At 49.6% G+C, this 18,906-nt stretch overlaps 1 protein-coding gene and 1 pseudogene across 1 annotated transcript; one reads left to right on the forward strand and one right to left on the reverse strand.

Annotated features, from left to right (window-relative positions):
* Positions 1–1,221: 1,221 nt before the first annotated feature.
* LOC128832199 (olfactory receptor 52K1-like) lies at positions 1,222–2,184 on the forward strand. The gene has a single exon (XM_054019337.1). The coding sequence runs from the start codon at positions 1,222–1,224 to the stop codon at positions 2,182–2,184; it is 963 nt and encodes a 320-aa protein (XP_053875312.1).
* A 13,154-nt stretch (positions 2,185–15,338) lies between these two features.
* Positions 15,339–16,301, reverse strand: LOC128832246 (olfactory receptor 52K1-like; annotated as a pseudogene).
* Between the last annotated feature and the right edge of the window lie 2,605 nt (positions 16,302–18,906).

An 18,906-nucleotide genomic window follows, 5' to 3' on the forward strand; every position in this document is an offset into this window, starting at 1 on the left:
CTGTTCATTTGGACTTTTTATATCATAACATTTCTTCTCTCCAAAGTCTGTTTTGAATACATGTGACTTTTCTTAAGAGGCTTTGGTGAGGGACCTTGTCAAAGGCTTTCTGAAAGTCCAAATACACTATAGCCACTGGATCACCCTTGTCCAGATGTCTGTTGACCTACTCAACAAATTCTACTAGATTGGTGAGAGATGATTCTGTTCTTTATTATCATTTCAACCTATTCGCCTGGCTCTGAAGTTAGGCTCACTAGGCTGTAATTGCCAGGATCACCTCTGGAACCTTCTTTAAAAATCGGCATCACATTTGCTATTTGTCAGTCATCTGGTACAAAGGCTGATTTAAGTGATAGGTCACATACCCGAGTTAGTAGTTCTGCAATTAGATATTTGAGTTCCTTTAGGTTTCCTGGGTGAATCCCATCTGATCCTGGTGACTTATTACTGTTTAATTTATCAGTTTGTTCCAAAACCTCCTCTGTTGACACCTGGGACAGTTCCTCAGATTTGTCACCTAAAAAGAACAGCTCAGTTATCCCAGAAGTTGGTGGGAAGTTCTTCCCCTGACTTCAATGGGAGCGGGATCAGACTCATAGGTTCTTTGGCTATGTCTACGCAGCGAGCGGCAGTTAGTCTCACAGCGTGGGTTGACAGATGCAGGCTTGTGCTTCTCGAGGTACCGCGCTAAGAATAGCTGTGTAGATGTTGAGGCTCAGGTTCTGAAGCTGAGATCAAAATTGCACTACTCATGCATGTTCCCGATGTACTACGTACATCCAGGCTGAATACCCAGAATGTGCTGCTGAATGTACCAGGCACATCTTGCTACATGCAGCTTAACATGCCAGGTATTTCTAGACTGAAAGCATGTTCCATGCGGCCGGATATACTAGGTACTTCACGGGAGAATGCACACTAAACAATGTGCATCTCCTAGTACCAAAGTACTCCAGGTAAAATACTTGTAACCAAGTGAGGTTCATTACTCGTGACTTGTAATGACATTCTAAGAACTTTAAATTATTTTACACAGAAAAATATAAGGGTTTGTGTGATTAGTGTTATTGCAACATGACTGATGAACTCAGAAAGAGGTCAATCCACTTCTTCCAGAGCTGAGACTGGGCCCTAGCATGTATTTAATTTACAGGGTCTGTTCATTTCATGTGTTATGTTTTATTGAAAGGAAAGACATTGATGTGAGACTTGCAAAAGATGCCACAACAAGACAACCTGTCAGGTTCCAACAGCACAGGCTCTGATCCATCAGTGTTCTTCCTGACAGGCATCCCGGGGCTGGAATCTCTGCACCTCTGGATCTCCATCCCCTTCTCCTCAGTGTTTACTGTGGCCCTTCTAGGAAACTGCACCCTCTTGTATGTTATCAAGACAGAGCCCTCCCTACACAAACCCATGTTCTATTTCCTCGCCATGCTGGCCGTCATCGACCTGGTTTTATCCATAACAACTGTGCCGAAAATACTTAGCATCTTCTGGTTTAATTCCAGGGAGATCAGCTTTAACGGCTGCCTGGTGCAGATGTTTTTCCTTCACTCATTCTCCATCATGCAGTCTGCTCTGCTGCTGGCCATGGCCTTCGACAGGTACGTGGCCATCTGCAACCCCCTGAGATACGCCACCATCCTGACCAATTCAGGGATAGCAAAGATTGGGCTGGTGGCTTTGGCTCGGGCTGTTCTGCTAATGCTCCCTCTGCCCTTCCTCCTCAGGAGGCTGCCCTACTGCGGGTCCCACATCATCTCCCATTGCTACTGTGAACACATGGCCATGGTCAATCTGGCTTGTGCCAACACCAGGTTCAATAACATCTATGGGATCATTGTTGCTCTCTTCATCGTGGGTCTGGATCTGATGTTCATCTCCCTATCGTATGTCAAGATCCTAAGGGCTGTCTTAAGCCTGGCATCCAAGGAAGAGCAGCTCAAAGCTTTTGGCACCTGTGTTGCCCATCTTTGGGCCATCTTAGTGGTCTACACACCAGTGATCCTCTCCTCAATAATTTACAGGTTCGGCCACCAAGTCCCCCCACACGTACACATCCTGCTGGCCAATTTCTACCTCCTCTTTCCTCCCATGATGAACCCCATTGTGTACGGTGTGAAAACCAAACAGATTCGTGACCGGGTGCATCTCCTGTTCCGAGGGAAAAGCTTCTAGGCTGACCAGGCGGGGGCTGCTGAGCGATCAGGAAGCAGAGGATGCAGGAGAGGTTTTCTGAGTAACTTAGACAGCATGTTTGTGGGGGCTTTGTGTACGCTGGGATGGGAACTCCACCTCCAACGCACAGCAAGCTATACACCGTCCCCTACACAAGCTTAGGGCTGCTGGCCAGAAGGTGATCTTGGCCATGACCTTTTTCTCACTCAGCCCTGTGTGTGGAGTGTGAAGCAGTGTGAAGAGGAGTGTGAAATCTCCTTGTACCTTCTCGTGCTTTGCAGGAACATCTGGCCTTTATTACTGACACACCCAGCCACAGCCACGGTTGTGCATGCAGCAGGAACAAATACTGGATCTGCCCCTGATGTTCCATCAGCTCTGAGATGCAGCAACACATCCTGGGCCATTTAGGCACCAGAATAAGTGCTCAGTGCTGGGCTCTTCTGTCCCAAACGTGCCACCATGGAAGCTGCTGGTGCCAACCTTTTCTATGGGAAATCTGGCCTTAGTTGTGGTGTCTGAACATTTGAGAGTTTGTCCCCAGTAGTTTAACCCTACCACACAGCAGCACAATGCACCAGGTCGAGAGAGGGGGGCGAGGAAAGGTGTATCTGCCTCAAAGAGCACTTCAAAAATCCCCAAATCCTTACCAGAGTGATCTCAGGCACAACGTATTTAAAGTTCACTTTCTGATACTGACAATAAATTAATGAAATAGAGTATGTGTGTGTGTGTGTGTGTGTGTGTGTTAATGAAATACTTGGGAAAAAGTCTTGCTCTATTTTGCTATCACCTTTGTTCCTGTTGCCTAATATATGCTGGATAGCATATAGATATGTATCACATTAATAATATGTATTGTGTGCACAATATATATACTAGTAGTATGCATTAACTACCAATAATATTAACTACAAATATTGTAGCAAAAGAACTAGATAAGTTAAAAAAAGAACTAGATAAGTTCATGGAGGATAGCTTCATCAATGGCTATTAGCCAGGATGGGCAGGATGGTGTCCCTAGCCTCTGTTTGCTAGAAGCTGGGAATGGGCGACAGCGGCTGGATCACTTGATGATGACCTGTTCTGTTCATTCCCTCTGGGGCACCTGGCATTGGCCACTGTCGGAAGACAGGATATTGGGCTAGCTGGACCTTTGGTCTCACCCACTATGGCCATTCTTATGTTCTTAACAGTGATATCACTGAAACAGCCTATGCCATAATCCTGTTCATTCACTTAAGCTTAGTATCCCATAATACCTTCATTTGGCACAAGCAGACATGAAACTTGTCAAAATGTGTGACTTGTCAAATCATATATAATAGCAGCTGAAATTTGTAACGGGGGAGCGCACCGTCAGTGTAAGGGGAATGCCACATAGCCCCACAGGCCGACTTTTTGGAGACTGGTATCATATTGAACCTTGTTCCTGTGCCGTATTAATAAACCTGCCTGACACTGGTTATTTGGGATCTTGAGTATAGTTCATAACAAAATAATGAACCAAAGTGTGGTCAAACGATACAATTTATCAACAATTCCAGACAGTTTGAATCACCACCCATAGATATCGCTGCAGAGATCCTATGGCCCATTTTCCCTGGAAAGCTTCTGATTTCTGGCACCCTGTGGAGTAGCATAAAGAAAAATGGTCCCTCGGCCTCAACGACATAGCTCCTGCCTGAGGCCCTTTCCCCATAGTGCCAGGAGGCATGGGTGGAGTTTGTAGGTTTATGAGGGGCGCTGCCCCCAAACTGCACACGTTGCTAGTGGGGGGGGGCACAATTTAAAGGTTCAGCCGCCCCCCCCAGCCGCAAGGCACCCGGCACCGCCATGTACACTTGGGAAGGGGACAGCGATGAGGAGTCCTGTGCCAGCAGCTGGCTCCAGACTCCCTGCTGGTGGGGCGGTGTCTGGCGATGGTCCCCACCCAGGGCCAGAGGAGCCCAGCATATCCGGCGGGTGGCAGAGTGCAAAGCAGAGCTGCCGGGTATGGGCGAGGAGAAGGGGCCGGCCCCGAGAGGAGGTGGTTGCCAGGTGGCAGGAGGGTTCATGGCTGTTCCTGCTCCGAGGTGCCGCACCCGAGGATCCGTGGCTGTTGGGTCCCCTGGAGTATCGGCCCTGCTGCCCCCCAGGGGCTGGGGCTGGGCGGTGCCACTCTGTTTCCAGCTGGACAATGTCGTGATCTGGACCAACATAGGTAACAGCCGGGTCTGGCACGAGTGTGTCCCTCTGCCCAGCAGTGGTGGCCCCTGCGTCGTTCCCGGGCGGGGGGTGCCTGTGAGGTGCACCAGGTTACTGGGAGGTGCCTGCGGCAGGGCTGCCGGGTGATGACAGGGTTACTGCCAGGTGTGCGGTTTTGACCGGCATGTCCGGTCGGAAAGGGGAAGCTGTCAGCGACCGGACCGCACGGCTGCAGTAACCCACCTCTGCCACCGGGGTGTGGGAAGAGCAGCAGCTGGGACTGGCGTCTGGAGAGACCAGGCTGCTCCCGGCACAAAGTAGGTACCGGCGCTGGCCGGGGAGGGAACCTGTCAGACCCCCCCTCCCGCCCGCTGTGCCCCGATTCCCCCACCCCGCTGCGCCCCGATTGGGCAGGCTCCTCATCAGCTCCTCCCAGCCTGGCTCTGCAGGTGGCACATGAGTCCCGGGGAGTGGGGGAATGAGAGATGAGGGGAGATACAGGCGGGGCAGTGGGCGGAGCCTTGGGGAAGAGGTGGGGAGGGGCGGGGCCTCAGGGGAAGGGGTGTGGCAGAGACGTTCGGTTCTCAGGCATTAGAAAGTTGCCAACCCCCCGTGATGAGCTCCAGGCACACAGCAGGTTGCTGAGGCACAGAGTGTTGGCAGGGTCTGGCTGTAGCACCTGCCTGGTCCTGTTGCCCGAGGACCGGCACACGCCCTTCAGCCCAGCAGGTAATTATCAAGTGATCCATCCCCTGTCGCTCATTCCCAGCTTCTGGCAAACAGAGGCTAGGGCAGGAGTTCTCAAACTGGGGGTCGGGACCCCACAGGGGGTCGCGAGGTTATTACATGGGGGGTCGCGAGCAGTCAGCCTCCACCCCAAACCCCGCTTTCCTCCAGCATTTATAATGGTGTTAAATATATAAAAATGTGTTTTTAATTGGGGGGTGTCACACTCAGAGGCTTCCTGTGTGAAAGGGGGTCACCAGTACAAAAGTTTGAGAACCACTGGGTTAGGGACGCCACACAAGGCAATTGTACCAGGGGAGAGAACTATGGCTGTGTGTGTAACATAAACACCTCTGGTTTTTTGAATACTCAGTGGTTTCTTCACATCGTTGTTTTTGTTTTTTGATGGAATTAAATAGTTTGGTTCTAAATGACCATCTTCACTCTGCTCTCACTAATACGGTGTAAATCCAGAATCATTCCAGTGAGTCTCACACTGGTGTGACTGACACACAAACTGCATTACTTTCCACTCAGATGTGAGTATTTATACTACCTAGTGACCCCCTGCTGACTGTACTCCCCAGATGGGAGTTCAGAGATGTGCATCATTATAGCGGCACATTTGTTTTGGCGCCTAGGGAGCCACAGCAAGTGGAGAATGTAGATTAACCCAGGTCTTTCCTCCTGGGTGGGTGTTAATATCGACACCTACATGAAAAATGTGGGCCAAACCCTCAGCAGCACGACCCTCAAAAGTTTGGGGACTGCTGAATTAGAGACTTAGGGGTTACAGTAGACGAGAAGCTGGATATAAGTCGACAGTGTGCCCTTGTTGCCAAGAAGGCTAATGGCATTTTGGGCATTGCCAGCAGATCGAGGGACGTGATCATTCCCCTCTAGTCAACATTGGTGAGGCCTCATCTGGAGTACTGTGTCCAGTTTTGGGCCCCGCACTACAAGAAGGATGTGGAAAAATTGGAAAGAGTCCAGCGGAGGGCAACAAAAATGATTAGGGGGCTAGAGCACATGACTTATGAGGAGAGGCTGAGGGAACTGGGATTGTTTAGTCTGCAGAAGAGAAGAATGAGGGGGGATTTGATAGCTCCTTTCAACTACCTGAAAGGGAGTTCCAAAGAGGATGGCGCTCAGCTGTTCTCAGTGGTAGCAGATGACAGAACAAGGAGCAATGGTCTCAAGTTGCAGTGGGTGAGGTCTAGGTTGGATATTAGGAAACACTATTTCACTAGGAGGGTGGTGAAGCACTGGAATGTGTTACCTAGGGAGGTGGTGGAATCTCCTTCCTTAGAGGTTTTTAAGGGTATGTCTACACTACGAAATTAGTTCGAATTTATAGAAGCCGGTTTTATTGAAATCGGTTGTATACAGCCGATTGTGTGTGTCCACACAATAAAATGCTCTAGGTGCTCTAGTCGGCGGACCGCGTCCAGAGTACGAGGCTAGCGTCGACTTCCGGAGCATTGCACTATGGGTAGCTATCCCACAGCTATCCCACAGTTCCCGCAGTCTCTGCCGCCCCTTGGAATTCTGGGTTGAGATCCCAATGCCCGGATGATGCAAAACAGTGTCGCGGGCGGTTCTGGGTACATGTCGTCAGGCCCCTCCCTCCCCCGTCACAGCAACGGCAGACAATAGATTCGCGCCTTTTTACCTGGGTTACCTGGGTTACCTGTGCAGACAACATGGAGCCCGCTCAGCTCAGCTGAGCTCACCGTCACCATATGTCCTCTGGGTGCCGGCAGACGTGGGACTGCATTGCTACACAGCAGCAGCTGCTAACTGCCTTTTGACGGTAGACGGTGCAGTAGACTGGTAGCCTTCATCGGCGATCTGGGTGCTGGCAGCCGTGGGGCTTGCCTTTTGGCAGTAAATGGTGTATTACGACTGTTAGCCATCCTATTACAAGTCGGGTCATCGTACGTTAGCAGAGTCTTCCCTGAGCAGCCGATTGTGCAATAGGCCTGAAGACCATCGTCATACACCGCCCCGTATTTGCTGCCAAGCACCCAGAAAGATGCCGAGGGCTATCAGTCACGCTGCACCGTCGTCTTAAGATGTAAAAAAATAGATTTGCTCTGTATTCGTTTGCTTCCCCCTCCCTCCGTCAAATCAACGGCCTGCTAAACCCAGGGTTTTCAGTTTAATCTTTGGGGGGGACCAGTCTGTGACAGTTGTTTGTGTCTCTCCCTGATGCACAGCCACCGTTCTTTATTTTAATTCCCTGTGCCTGTACGCCATGTCGTCACTCGGCCCCCCTCCCTCCTTCCCCTAGTCCGTCAGATACTACGTTTGCGCCACAGCTCAGAGAGCCGAGAAGCGGTTCGCGCCTTTTCTTTGAATTCTGGGTTGAGATCCCAATGCCCGGATGATGCAAAACAGTGTCGCGGGCGGTTCTGGGTACATGTCGTCAGGCCCCTCCCCCCTCGTCACAGCAACGGCAGACAGTAGATTCGCGCCTTTTTACCTGGGTTACCTGTGCAGACAACATACCACGGCAAGCATGGAGCCCGCTCAGCTCAGCTGAGCTCACCGTCACCATATGTCCTCTGGGTGCCGGCAGACGTGGGACTGCATTGCTACACAGCAGCAGCTGCTAACTGCCTTTTGGCGGTAGACGGTGTAGCATGAGTGATAGCCGTGGGGCTGGCAGCCGTAGGGCTGCATTGCACCAGCCCCTTGCAGGCGATGGTATATTATGACTGGTACCCGTCGTCGTCATACTGGTATGGCTGTCAATCATGGCCACCTGGGCAGACATGCTACTGTTTTGATGATGATGGTTACCAGTCGTAATATACTATTTTCTGCCAATTGCCCAATATTGTCTGCTAAGCACCCAGAAGAGGCCGAGGGCGATGCTGGGTGCTGGCGGACGTGGGGCTGGCAGACGTGGGGCTGCATTGCTACACAGCAGCAGCCCCTTGCCTTTTGGCAGATGATGGTATATTAAGATTGGTACCCATCGTCATCGTACTGGTATGGCTGTCACTCATGCTGCACCGTCGGCTGCCACCTTAAGATGTAAAAAATAGATTTGTTCTGTGTTCATTTGCTTCCCCTTCCTCCGTGAAATCAAAGGCCTGCTAAGCCCAGGGTTTCCAGTTTAATCTTTGGGGGGACCATTCTGTGTGACAGTTGTTTGTGTTTCTCCCTGTTCCTGTACCTGTATGCCATGTCGTCACTCGGCCCTCCCTCCCTCACTCCCTCCCTCCCGCCCTCCTTCTCCTGGTCCATCAGATACTACTTTCGCGCCTTTTTTCTGACCAGGCGCCATAGCTAGCACTGGGATCATGGAGCCCGCTCAGATCACCGCGGCAATTATGAGCACTATGAACACCACGCGCATTGTCCTGGAGTATATGCAGAGCCAGAACATGCCAAGGCGAAACCCGGACCAGGCGAGGAGGCGATTGCAGCGCGGCGACGAGAGTGATGAGGAAATTGACATGGACATAGACCTCTCACAAGGCACAGGCCCCAGCAATGTGGAAATCATGGTGTCACTGGGGCAGGTTGATGCCGTGGAACGCCGATTCTGGGCCCGGGAAACAAGCACAGACTGGTGGGATCGCATCGTGCTGCAGGTATGGGACGATTCCCAGTGGCTGCGAAACTTTCGCATGCGTAAGGCCACTTTCATGGAACTTTGTGACTTGCTTTCCCCTGCCCTGAAACGCCAGGATACCAAGATGAGAGCAGCCCTCACAGTTGAGAAGCGATTGGCGATAGCCCTGTGGAAGCTTGCAACGCCAGACAGCTACCGGTCAGTCGGGAATCAATTTGGAGTGGGCAAATCTACGGTGGGGGCTGCTGTGATCCAATTTGCCAGGGCAATGAAAGACCTGGTGATAGCAAGGGTAGTGACTCTGGGCAACGTGCAGTCAATAGTGGATGGTTTTGCTGAAATGGGATTCCCAAACTGTGGCGGGGCCATAGACGGAACCCATATCCCTATCTTGTCACCAGAGCACCAAGCCACCGACTACGTAAACCGCAAGGGGTACTTTTCAATGCTGCTGCAAGCCCTGGTGGATCACAAGGGACGTTTCACCAACATCAACGTGGGATGGCCGGGAAAGGTACATGATGCTCGCGTCTTCAGGAACTCTGCTCTGTTTCGAAAGCTGGAGGAAGGGACTTTCTTCCTGGACCAGAAAGTGACCATTGGGGATGTTGAAATGCCTATCGTGATCCTTGGGGACCCAGCCTACCCCTTAATGCCATGGCTCATGAAGCCGTACACAGGCAGCCTGGACAGGAGTCAGGACCTGTTCAACTACAGGCTGAGCAAGTGCCGAATGGTGGTGGAATGTGCATTTGGACGTTTAAAAGCACGCTGGCGCAGCTTACTGACTCGCTCAGACCTCAGCGAAAAGAATATCCCCATTGTTATTGCTGCTTGCTGTGCACTCCACAATATCTGTGAGAGTAAGGGGGAGACATTTATGGCGGGGTGGGAGGTTGAGGCAACTCGCCTGGCCGCTGATTACGCGCAGCCAGACACCAGGGCGGTTAGAGGAGCACAGCAGGGCGCGGTGCGCATCAGAGAAGCTTTGAAAACGAGTTTTGTGACTGGCCAGGCTACTGTGTGAAACTTCTGTTTGTTTCTCCTTGATGAACCCTCCAACCCCCCCCCCGACCCGGTTCACTCTACTTCCCTGTAAACCAACCACCCCACCCCACCCTCCCCTCCCCTCCCGCTTGCAGAGGCAATAAAGTCATTGTTTTTTCACATTCATGCATTCTTTATTAGTTCCTTACAGAGGTAGGGGGATAATTGCCAAGGTAGCCTGGGATGGGTGGGGGAGGAGGGATGGAAAAGGACACACTGCATTTTAAAACTTTAACTCTTATTGAAGGCCAGCCTTCTGATGCTTGGGCGATCATCTGGGGTGGAGTGACTGGGTGGACGGAGGCCCCCCCACCGTGTTCTTGGGCGTCTTGGTGAGGAGGCTATGGAACTTGGGGAGGAGGGCTGTTGGTTACACAGGGGCTGTAGCGGCGGTCTCTGCTCCTGCTGCCTTTCCTGCAACTCAACCATACGCTCGAGCATATCAGTTTGATGCTCCAGCAGACGGAGCATTGCCTCTTGCCGTCTGTCTGCAAGCTGACGCCACCTATCGTCTTCAGCCCGCCACTTACTCTGTTCTTCCCGCGATTCAGCCCGCCACCTCTCCTCTCGTTCATATTGGGCTTTTCTCATCTCCGACATTGACTGCCTCCACGCATTCTGCTGTGCTCTATCAGCCTGGGCGGACATCTGCAGCTCCGTGAACATCTCGTCCCTCGTCTTACGTTTTCTCTTTCTAATGTTCACGAGCCTCTGCGAAGGAGAAACATTTGCAGCTGGCGGAGGAGAAGGGAGAGGTGGTTAAAAAAGACACATTTTAGGGAACAATGGGTACACTCTTTCATTACAAGGTCGCATATTTCGGCTTGCAGGCAGCCATCGTAGGCCACAGTGTTTTGGCTTTTTTAACCTTCTTAACATGCGGGAAAGGTTGCAAACAGCAGCGCATTTCCCATATCAAGGATGAATTGGGTTGTCCATTTAAAATGGGGTTTCAATGTAAAAGGAGGGGGCTGCGGTTTCCCGGTTAACATGCGGCACAAACACAAGTAAACCCCCCCCCCCACACACACGATTCTCTGGGATGATCACTTCACCCCTCCCCCCACCGCGTGGTTAACAGCGGGGAACATTTCTGGTCAGAAGAGCAGGAACGGGCGCCTCTGAATGTCCCCCTTAATAAAATCACCCCATTTCAACCAGGAGAGCTTTCTGGAGATGTCCCTGGAGGATTTCCGCTCCATCCCCATACACGTTAACAGACTTGCTTGCTTTTTTTTTGTAATGTTTACAAATATTTACAAAGTTACACTCACCAGAGGTCTCCTGTGTGCCCTGAGGGTCTTGGGTGAGTTCGGGGGTTACTGGTTCCAGGTCCAGGGTCACAAACATACCCTGGCTGTTGGGGAAACCGGTTTCTCCGCTTCCTTGCTGCTGTGAGCTACCTACAGTACCTCCATCGTCATCTTCCTCGTTCCCCGAACCGTCTTCCCTGTGTGTTTCTCCAGTGAGAGAGTCATAGCACACGGTTGGGGTAGTGGTGGCTGCACCCCCTAGGATCGCATGCAGCTCCGCGTAGTAGCGGCAAGTTTGCGGCTCTGCCCCGGACCTTCCGTTTGCTTCTCTGGCTTTGTGGTAAGCTTGCCATAGCTCCTTAATTTTCACACGGCACTGCTGTGTGTCCCTGTTATGGCCTCGGTCCTTCATGGCCTTGGAGATCTTTTCTAATACTTTTCCATTTCTTTTACTGCTACGGAGTTCAGCTATCACTGCTTCATCTCCCCATATGGCGAGTAGATCTCGTACCTCCCGTTCGGTCCATGCTGGAGCTCTTTTGCGATCCTGGGAGGACTCCATCACGGTTACCTGTGCTGATGAGCTCTGCGTGGTCACCTGTGCTCTCCACGCTGGGCAAACAGGAAATGAAATTCAAACCTTCGCGGGTCTTTTCCTGTCTACCTGGTCAGTGCATCTGAGTTGAGAGCGCTGTCCAGAGCGGTCACAATGAAGCACTGTGGGATAGCTCCCGGAGGCCAATAACATCGAATTCTGTCCACACTACCCCAATTCCGACCCGCAAAGGCCGGTTTTATCGCTAATCCCCTCGTCGGAGGTGGTGTAAAGAAACCGATTTAAAGGGCCCTTTAAGTCGAAAGAAAGGGCCTCGTTGTGTGGACGTGTCCAGGCTTAATTCGGTTTAACGCTGCTAAAGTCGACCTAAACCCGTAGTGTAGATCAGGCCTAAGGTCAGGCTTGACAAAGCCCTGGCTGGGATGATTTAGTTGTGAACTGGTCCTGCTTTGAGCAGGGCATTGGACTAGATGACCTCCTGATATTCTATGATTCTATGATTCTATGATACTCTGTGTAAGGCAGAAATCACCTGAATTCACATTGTCTTTCACACATAATATAAAGAAAACTAGTATACATGTTTAGAAGCAAAGTAGAAGCTGTAAAACTAAGTTATGGGTTCTGGGTAAACAGACAGGGAGATCATAAACGTTTTATAGAGAGAGAGGTATCATCTTAGCCACCCGTGTTGGATGGGCACTCAGTCACTGCTTGAAGTTATAGGTTTCTTAAAGAGTTTATTTAACTATCTTAAATCTTCATTTCATAAAGCAAGCAAGTAAAAGTGCTCACGTGGGGTATAGCTCTGGAGAGGAAAGACAGTAGCATTTATATGAATCCTAGGCAGACAGCCTGGAAGCAAATGAACGTAGATTTCAAACACTCTGATGCATAGAGATACTAGAAGGGTTGTTACGTGGCTTCTTTAAATATTTTATGAGTCTTCTCTCTCCCACTAACATAAAATAGAAATTATTTGATGACACCACATTTTACTCTTTATTTCTGGAAATAAAACACAGCTCAGATCTCATATTATTTTAGCCCTACACACCCGGCTTCATGAGCAATTATGGACCCCCCCTTCAAAACACATAAGAACAAATACAAATATTTGAAATATGAAGATTAGACACTCTCTGCCTCTCCCTTCCCCACACCCCTAATATGCACACAGACTTGAAATGAACCGATTCTCCAGACCCCGATGGCGTAGGCCAGGTCTACACTACCAAAGTTTGTTGGCACAGGTATTCCAGTCAGGAGTATGAAAAATACACACCCATGACAGACATAAGCCATGCCAGGAAAACCCCTGTGTAGACACAATTGTGACACTGCACCCCAAAGCACCCCATATTTACCATGGTGATGGAATTATGATACGTTTTGTACAAAGCATGCCTTGCAAGGTTTCATTCTGCTAAACAGTGATATCTCGCTGGCTTGTATGTGTGATCATTGTATGTGAAGCTATGAAATCTTCCTATGTGTGAGTTACTGAAGTGTCATGTGAGGCTGGAAACACCCAAAACCAGCCTTTCAGGTATGCCAATGGAGTAGCTAGACAGTGTTAATTGCTGTCGTCAACACCCATCGAGGGAAGAATCTACTAGCACAGGAACTCCGTGTAAGTCTCCTTGGAGGGAGCACACAGACAATGGAGAATGTTTGGCCAATGCGAGTGGACCGCCCCTCCCCCCGCCAACCCCGCCACATGCATAGACTTTCCAGCAAGCTGGAAGAATCTGTAACCCTGCTTGTATCATCAGACGGAGTGAGATATTGATGATTCCAACCCTATCTAGTGTGTACAAGTCTTAGACTGCAAGTTTGCTTGATTTCCTAAGTATCCTACTTTGATCTGTTTGTTATCACTTATAATCACTTAACATCTATCCTTCTATAATTAACAAACCCGATTTATGTTTTATCTTAACCAGTGTGTTTTTGAGTGAAGTGTTTGGGAATCTTAGCTCTGTTAGCAAAGGCTGGTGCAGATCTTCCCCCATTGAGTGGGGAGCGGGCTAATTAATGAACATGCACCATACAGATCCCTCTGCAGAGTAACACGGTCTAATTCTGGGTTTATGCTCCAGTAGGGGTGCAAGGCTGGGGAGCTGGGAAGTTGACTGGTGCCTCCATTGTTGGTCCATGAGTGCTCAGGTAAAGCACTCAGGTAACTCAGTTGGGGGTGTGGCACCACCTGCTCTTGTGTTGGGTGATAACAAGACTTGGAGGATCTGGCAGTGGGTCATCAGTAGAGCGGTGTAACAGGTCAACCCAGCTGAATAATTAGGCAGCACAGCGGTTCCAACAGCTTCTAGACTTCACCCAGGGGGTACATCCCACAAAAACAACCATATCAGCAAAAGAGTCCTTTTGACAATATAGCTTATATCATTCGAGGAGGAAACATCTCCTTATGCTGGTATGCACTTCATTTCCTCTAGAAGGTTCTGCTGGTGTAGTTATACCGGCAAAGGCTTTCTAGGGTAGCCTACACTAATATGGTGTCTGATTGTGATAGTTGGGGACCAATGAACTTCCACTGTAGCCAATGAGAATTGTGGGAGTTCATCACATCTGAGGACTAGCCCCACAGTTCTTACAGAACTTTTTGATCCTTCTGGGTGAAAGGGGTTAAAATGTGTTCCTAATTCATACTCATTAACGACATGAGCCCATTGAAGCGAATAGATGGACTCCCATTGACCTAGAGAGACAAGGTGTGGGAGGTAATACATTTTATTGGATCAATTTCTGTTGGTGAAAGACACAAGTTTTCGAGCTATACAGAGTTCTTCTTCAGGTTCCTAATTTCGTAAGAATTGGGCCAGGCCTTATTTCAGCCAAAAATGAGGTGCTGAATTGTATTGAAGTTCTGTTCAAGATTCTTCAGTTAGATTGAAAGATAATAGGGTAGGGAACTGGCTATGAGAGAAACGCCATGTCACACGCATTGCAGGCCATGAAATCATCTAATTAAAATTGAAATAATGTCATTGTCACGGCGGCAGCAGGGCTTAGTGGATAGAGCACTGGACTGGGATGCCAGAGACCTAGGATCAATTCCTAGTTCAGTCACGGGGCTGCTGGGCAGAGGTGAAAGTGGGCCGGTAAGGGCCAGCACAGTGCACCGGTGAGAAGTGGCCGCCGGTACTGGCCCATACGCAGCTGACATTAAAGCACTGCCACGACAGGGCTTCAACATCGCTGCTCCTTCCCCACAGCCGCAGATGGGGTATGGAGGGAAAGGAGCAGCTGCCCCGGGGCACGGCGATTTAAAATCGCCGCCAGAGGGCCAGGCAGCGTGGAACGGCTAGCTGGGGGAGGCTGATCCCAGCCCTGCCCCTTCCACCTGATGCCCCGCCCCATCCGGGGACCCGGAGCTGAGCCCTCATACCGGTAAGTAATTTATCTTGCTTTCACCAGTGCTGCTGGGTGACGTTAGGTAAGACACTTCACCTCCCTACAGGCAAGGAGTGAGCAGGCCTAGCCCTCTTGCTAGTGATGGACAAATGAGGTAGGACCACAGCCAAATGTAACTTTCATGGTGACCACCAAAGCTCAGGGAGAGCACAGGGACTGTATACTGCACCCTCTGCAAAGGTGACGGCGTTCCCACACCAGCATGCACAGACCTTTCACTCCATGGTTTGTGAAGAGCTTTAAAATCATTTAGGGTGCAAGATGCTGCAGAAAGTTACATCAGCACTAACAAGCCCTGTGCATTTAAAGGGGTGGGGAACTTGCTGATGGGTTTCCCAGCACGAGACTCCACACAAGGTGCAGTCTAGAAGCTTTTGCCTCGGAACAGGAGACGAACTCTGTCACGAATCTGTTTGGTTTTCACACCGTACGCAATGGGGTTCATCATGGGAGGAAAGAGGATGTAGAAATTGGCCAGCAGGATGTGTACGTGCGGTGCGACTTCCTGGTCAAACCTATATATTGTTGAAGAGAGAACCCCTGGTATGTAGATCACTAAGATGGCACAAAGGTGGGCAACACAGGTGCCGAAAGCCTTGAGCCACTCTTCCTTGGACCCAAGGCTTAGTACAGTCCTTAGGATTTTGACGTACGATAGGGCAATGAACATCAGATCCAGCCCAATGATTATGAGAGTTACAGTGATCCCATAGATGTAATTGAACTTGGTGTCGGCACAAGCCAGCTCCAACACGGCCATGTGCTCCCAGCAGCTATGGGAGATGACGTGGGACCGGCAGTAGGGCAGCCTCCTGAGGAGGAAGGGCAGAGGGAGCATTAGCAGAACAGCCCGGGCCAAAGCCGCCAGCCCGATCTTTGCTATCACTGAATTGGTCAGGATGGTGACGTATCTCAGGGGGTTGCAGATGGCCACGTACCTGTCGAAGGCCATGGCCAGCAGCACAGCAGACTCCATGATGGACTACGAGTGAATGAGAAACATCTGCACCAGGCAGGCGTTAAAGCTGATCTCCCTGGAATTAAACCAGAAGATGCTCAGTATTTTCGGAACAGTGGTTGTGGATAAAACCAGGTTGATGATGGCCAGCATGGCAAAGAAATAGAACATAGGCTTGTGTAGGGAGGGCTCTGTCTTGATAACATACAAGAGGGTGCAGTTTCCTAGAAGGATCACGGTGAACACTGAGGAGAAGGTGATGGAGATCCAGAGGTGCAGGGCTTCCAGCCCCGGGATGCCCTTCAGGAAGAACACTGATGGATCAGCACCTGTGCCTTTGGAACCTGACAGGTCGTCTTGTTGTGGCATCTTTTGCAAGTCTGACATCAAAGTCTTTCCTTTCAATAAAATATAACACATGGAACGAACAGACTCTGTAAATGAAATACACACTAAGGGCCAGTCTCAGCTCTGGAAGAAGTGGACTGACCTTTTGTTGAGTTCAGCAGTCATGCTGCAATAACACTAATCATACAAACCTTTATATTTTTCTGTGCAAAATCATTTAGAGTTTTTAGAATGTCATTACAAGTCATGAGTTACGAACCTCACTCAGTTACAAGTATCCTACCTGGTGTACCTTGCCACTAGGGGATGCACATTGTTTAGTGTGCATTCTGCCATGAAGTACAGAGTATATCTGGCCGCCCGGCACATGCTTTCAGCTTAGAAATACCTGGCATGTTAAGCTGCATGTAGGAAGATGTACCTGGTACATTCAGCAGCACACACTGGATATTCAGCCAGGATGTACGTAGTACATCATGGAACATGCATGAGTAGTGCAATTTTGATCTCAGCGATGACAAAGGGTACATCTACACAGGAATGTCAGCTCACGGTAGCAAGTCTCAGAGCTCGGCTCGACAGACTCGGGGCACCTCGCTAAAACAAGCTGTGTAGATGCTGTAGCTCAAGTTGGGGCTCCAGCCCACCAACTTCAGAGCCCGAGCCTCAACATCTACACAGCTATTCTTAGCGCGGTACCCCGAGAAGCACGAGTCTGCGTCTGTCGACCTGTGCTGTGAGACTAACTGCCGCTCACTGCATAGACATAGATTCATAGATTCTAGGACTGGAAGGGGTCTCGAGATGTCATCGAGTCCAGTCCCCTGCCCGCATGGCAGGACCAAATACTGTCTAGACCATCCCTGATAGACATTTATCTAATCTACTCTTTATCTAACCTACTTTTTATCTAACATACCCAAAGAGCTTATGATTCTGATTCCGCTCCCATTGAAGTCAGGGGGAGAACTACCCACTGGCTTCCGGTATAACTGAGCTGTTCTTTTTAGGTGACAAATCTGAGGAACTGCCCCAGCTATCAATAGAGGTGGTTTTGGAACAAACTGATAAATTAAACAGTAATAAGGCACCAGGACCAGATGGGATTCACCCAAGAGTTCTGAAGGAACTCAAATTGCAGAACTATTAACTGTGGTATGTAACTGTGATGTTCCCTTGGTGTTATCTGGACCAGTGATCTGCTAGGTCACTCAGTCCTTGACTCTGGGAGCCAGCCTGACCCTGCTCTGCTGTGAGAACCCCCACTCCTGGGCTGTTCACGCACAGCCTCTGGCATGTGAGCTGCTCCTCGGATTGTGCAACCGAATGACACTAGCCAATATCTTTGGTCCCAGACACAACCCTAGGAACCTCGTCTTGCAGTGTCCAGTTATGCCCGCTGGACACTGCAAGCTTATATGAGTTCATCAATTTAACAAAGAAATTGATATGTACCAGGCTTGTTATCCCAAGGGGAGTCTCTGACACGTTTCAAACCAAGTGCACTGCTTCAGGTAGACTAAACAAACAGATTTATTAACTACAAAAGACAGATTTTAAGTGATTATAACTCAAAGCACAAGAAGTCAGATTTGGTCAAATGAAATAAAAGGAAAACTCATTCTAAGCAAATCTTAACACTTTCAGTGCTCTTACAAACTTAGATGCTTCTCACCACAGGCTGGCTGGTTGCCCTTCAGCCAGGCTCTCCTCTTTGATCAGCACTTCAGTCACTTGATGGTGGTGGTGTCTGTAGATGTGGGTGGAAGAGAGAGGAAGAGCAGGGCAAATGTCTCTCCTTTTTATCATGTCCTTTCTTCCCTCTTGGCTTTGCCTCCCCCCCCTTCAGGGTCAGGTGAGCATCACCTCATTGTAGTCCCAAACTGACCAAGGGAAGGGGGGTGACTCACTCGAGAGTCCAACTGATCTTTTGTTGCTGCCTAGGCCAGTGTCCTTTGATCCTGTGAGGCTGGGCTGGGTTTGTCCCATACATGCCCTGATGAGGTGTGAACTGCCCCTCTGCTCCTGGAGAGTTTTACCTGGGCTTGTTTTAAGCCATGAGGACACATTTTCAGCCTCATAACTATATACATGAAATTACAACCTATAACATCACTATAACAACAATGCTCAGTGCATCATGAGCCTTCTGAACACACCCAACATGACAAACTTTGCATTAGATACCATACAATCATTTTTAAGGAGGAACATGGGGGTACAGAGTGTTCCCCCGAGGTTCAGAATGTCACAGTAACCTATCACTTAAATCAGCCTCTGTGCCAGATGACTGGAGGATAGCTAATGTGATGCCAATTTTTAAAGAAGATTCCAGGGTCAACCGTGGTAATTACAGCCCAGTGAGCCTAACTTCAGAACCAGGCAAATTGGTTGAAACAATATTAAAGAACAGAATTATCAGACACGTAGATGAACAAGATTTGTGGGGGAAGAGTCAACCTGGCTTTTGTAAAGGGAAATCATGTCTCACCAATCTAGCAGAATTCTTTGAGGAGGTCAACAACCATACAGACTAGGGTGATCCAGTGGCTATAGTGTACTTGGACTTTCAGAAAGCTTTTGACAAGGTCCCTCACTAAAGGCTCTTAAGCAAAGTGAGTTGTCA

This window comes from Malaclemys terrapin, chromosome 1, assembly GCF_027887155.1.
Source record: "Malaclemys terrapin pileata isolate rMalTer1 chromosome 1, rMalTer1.hap1, whole genome shotgun sequence".
Taxonomy (NCBI): Eukaryota; Metazoa; Chordata; order Testudines; family Emydidae; genus Malaclemys; species Malaclemys terrapin.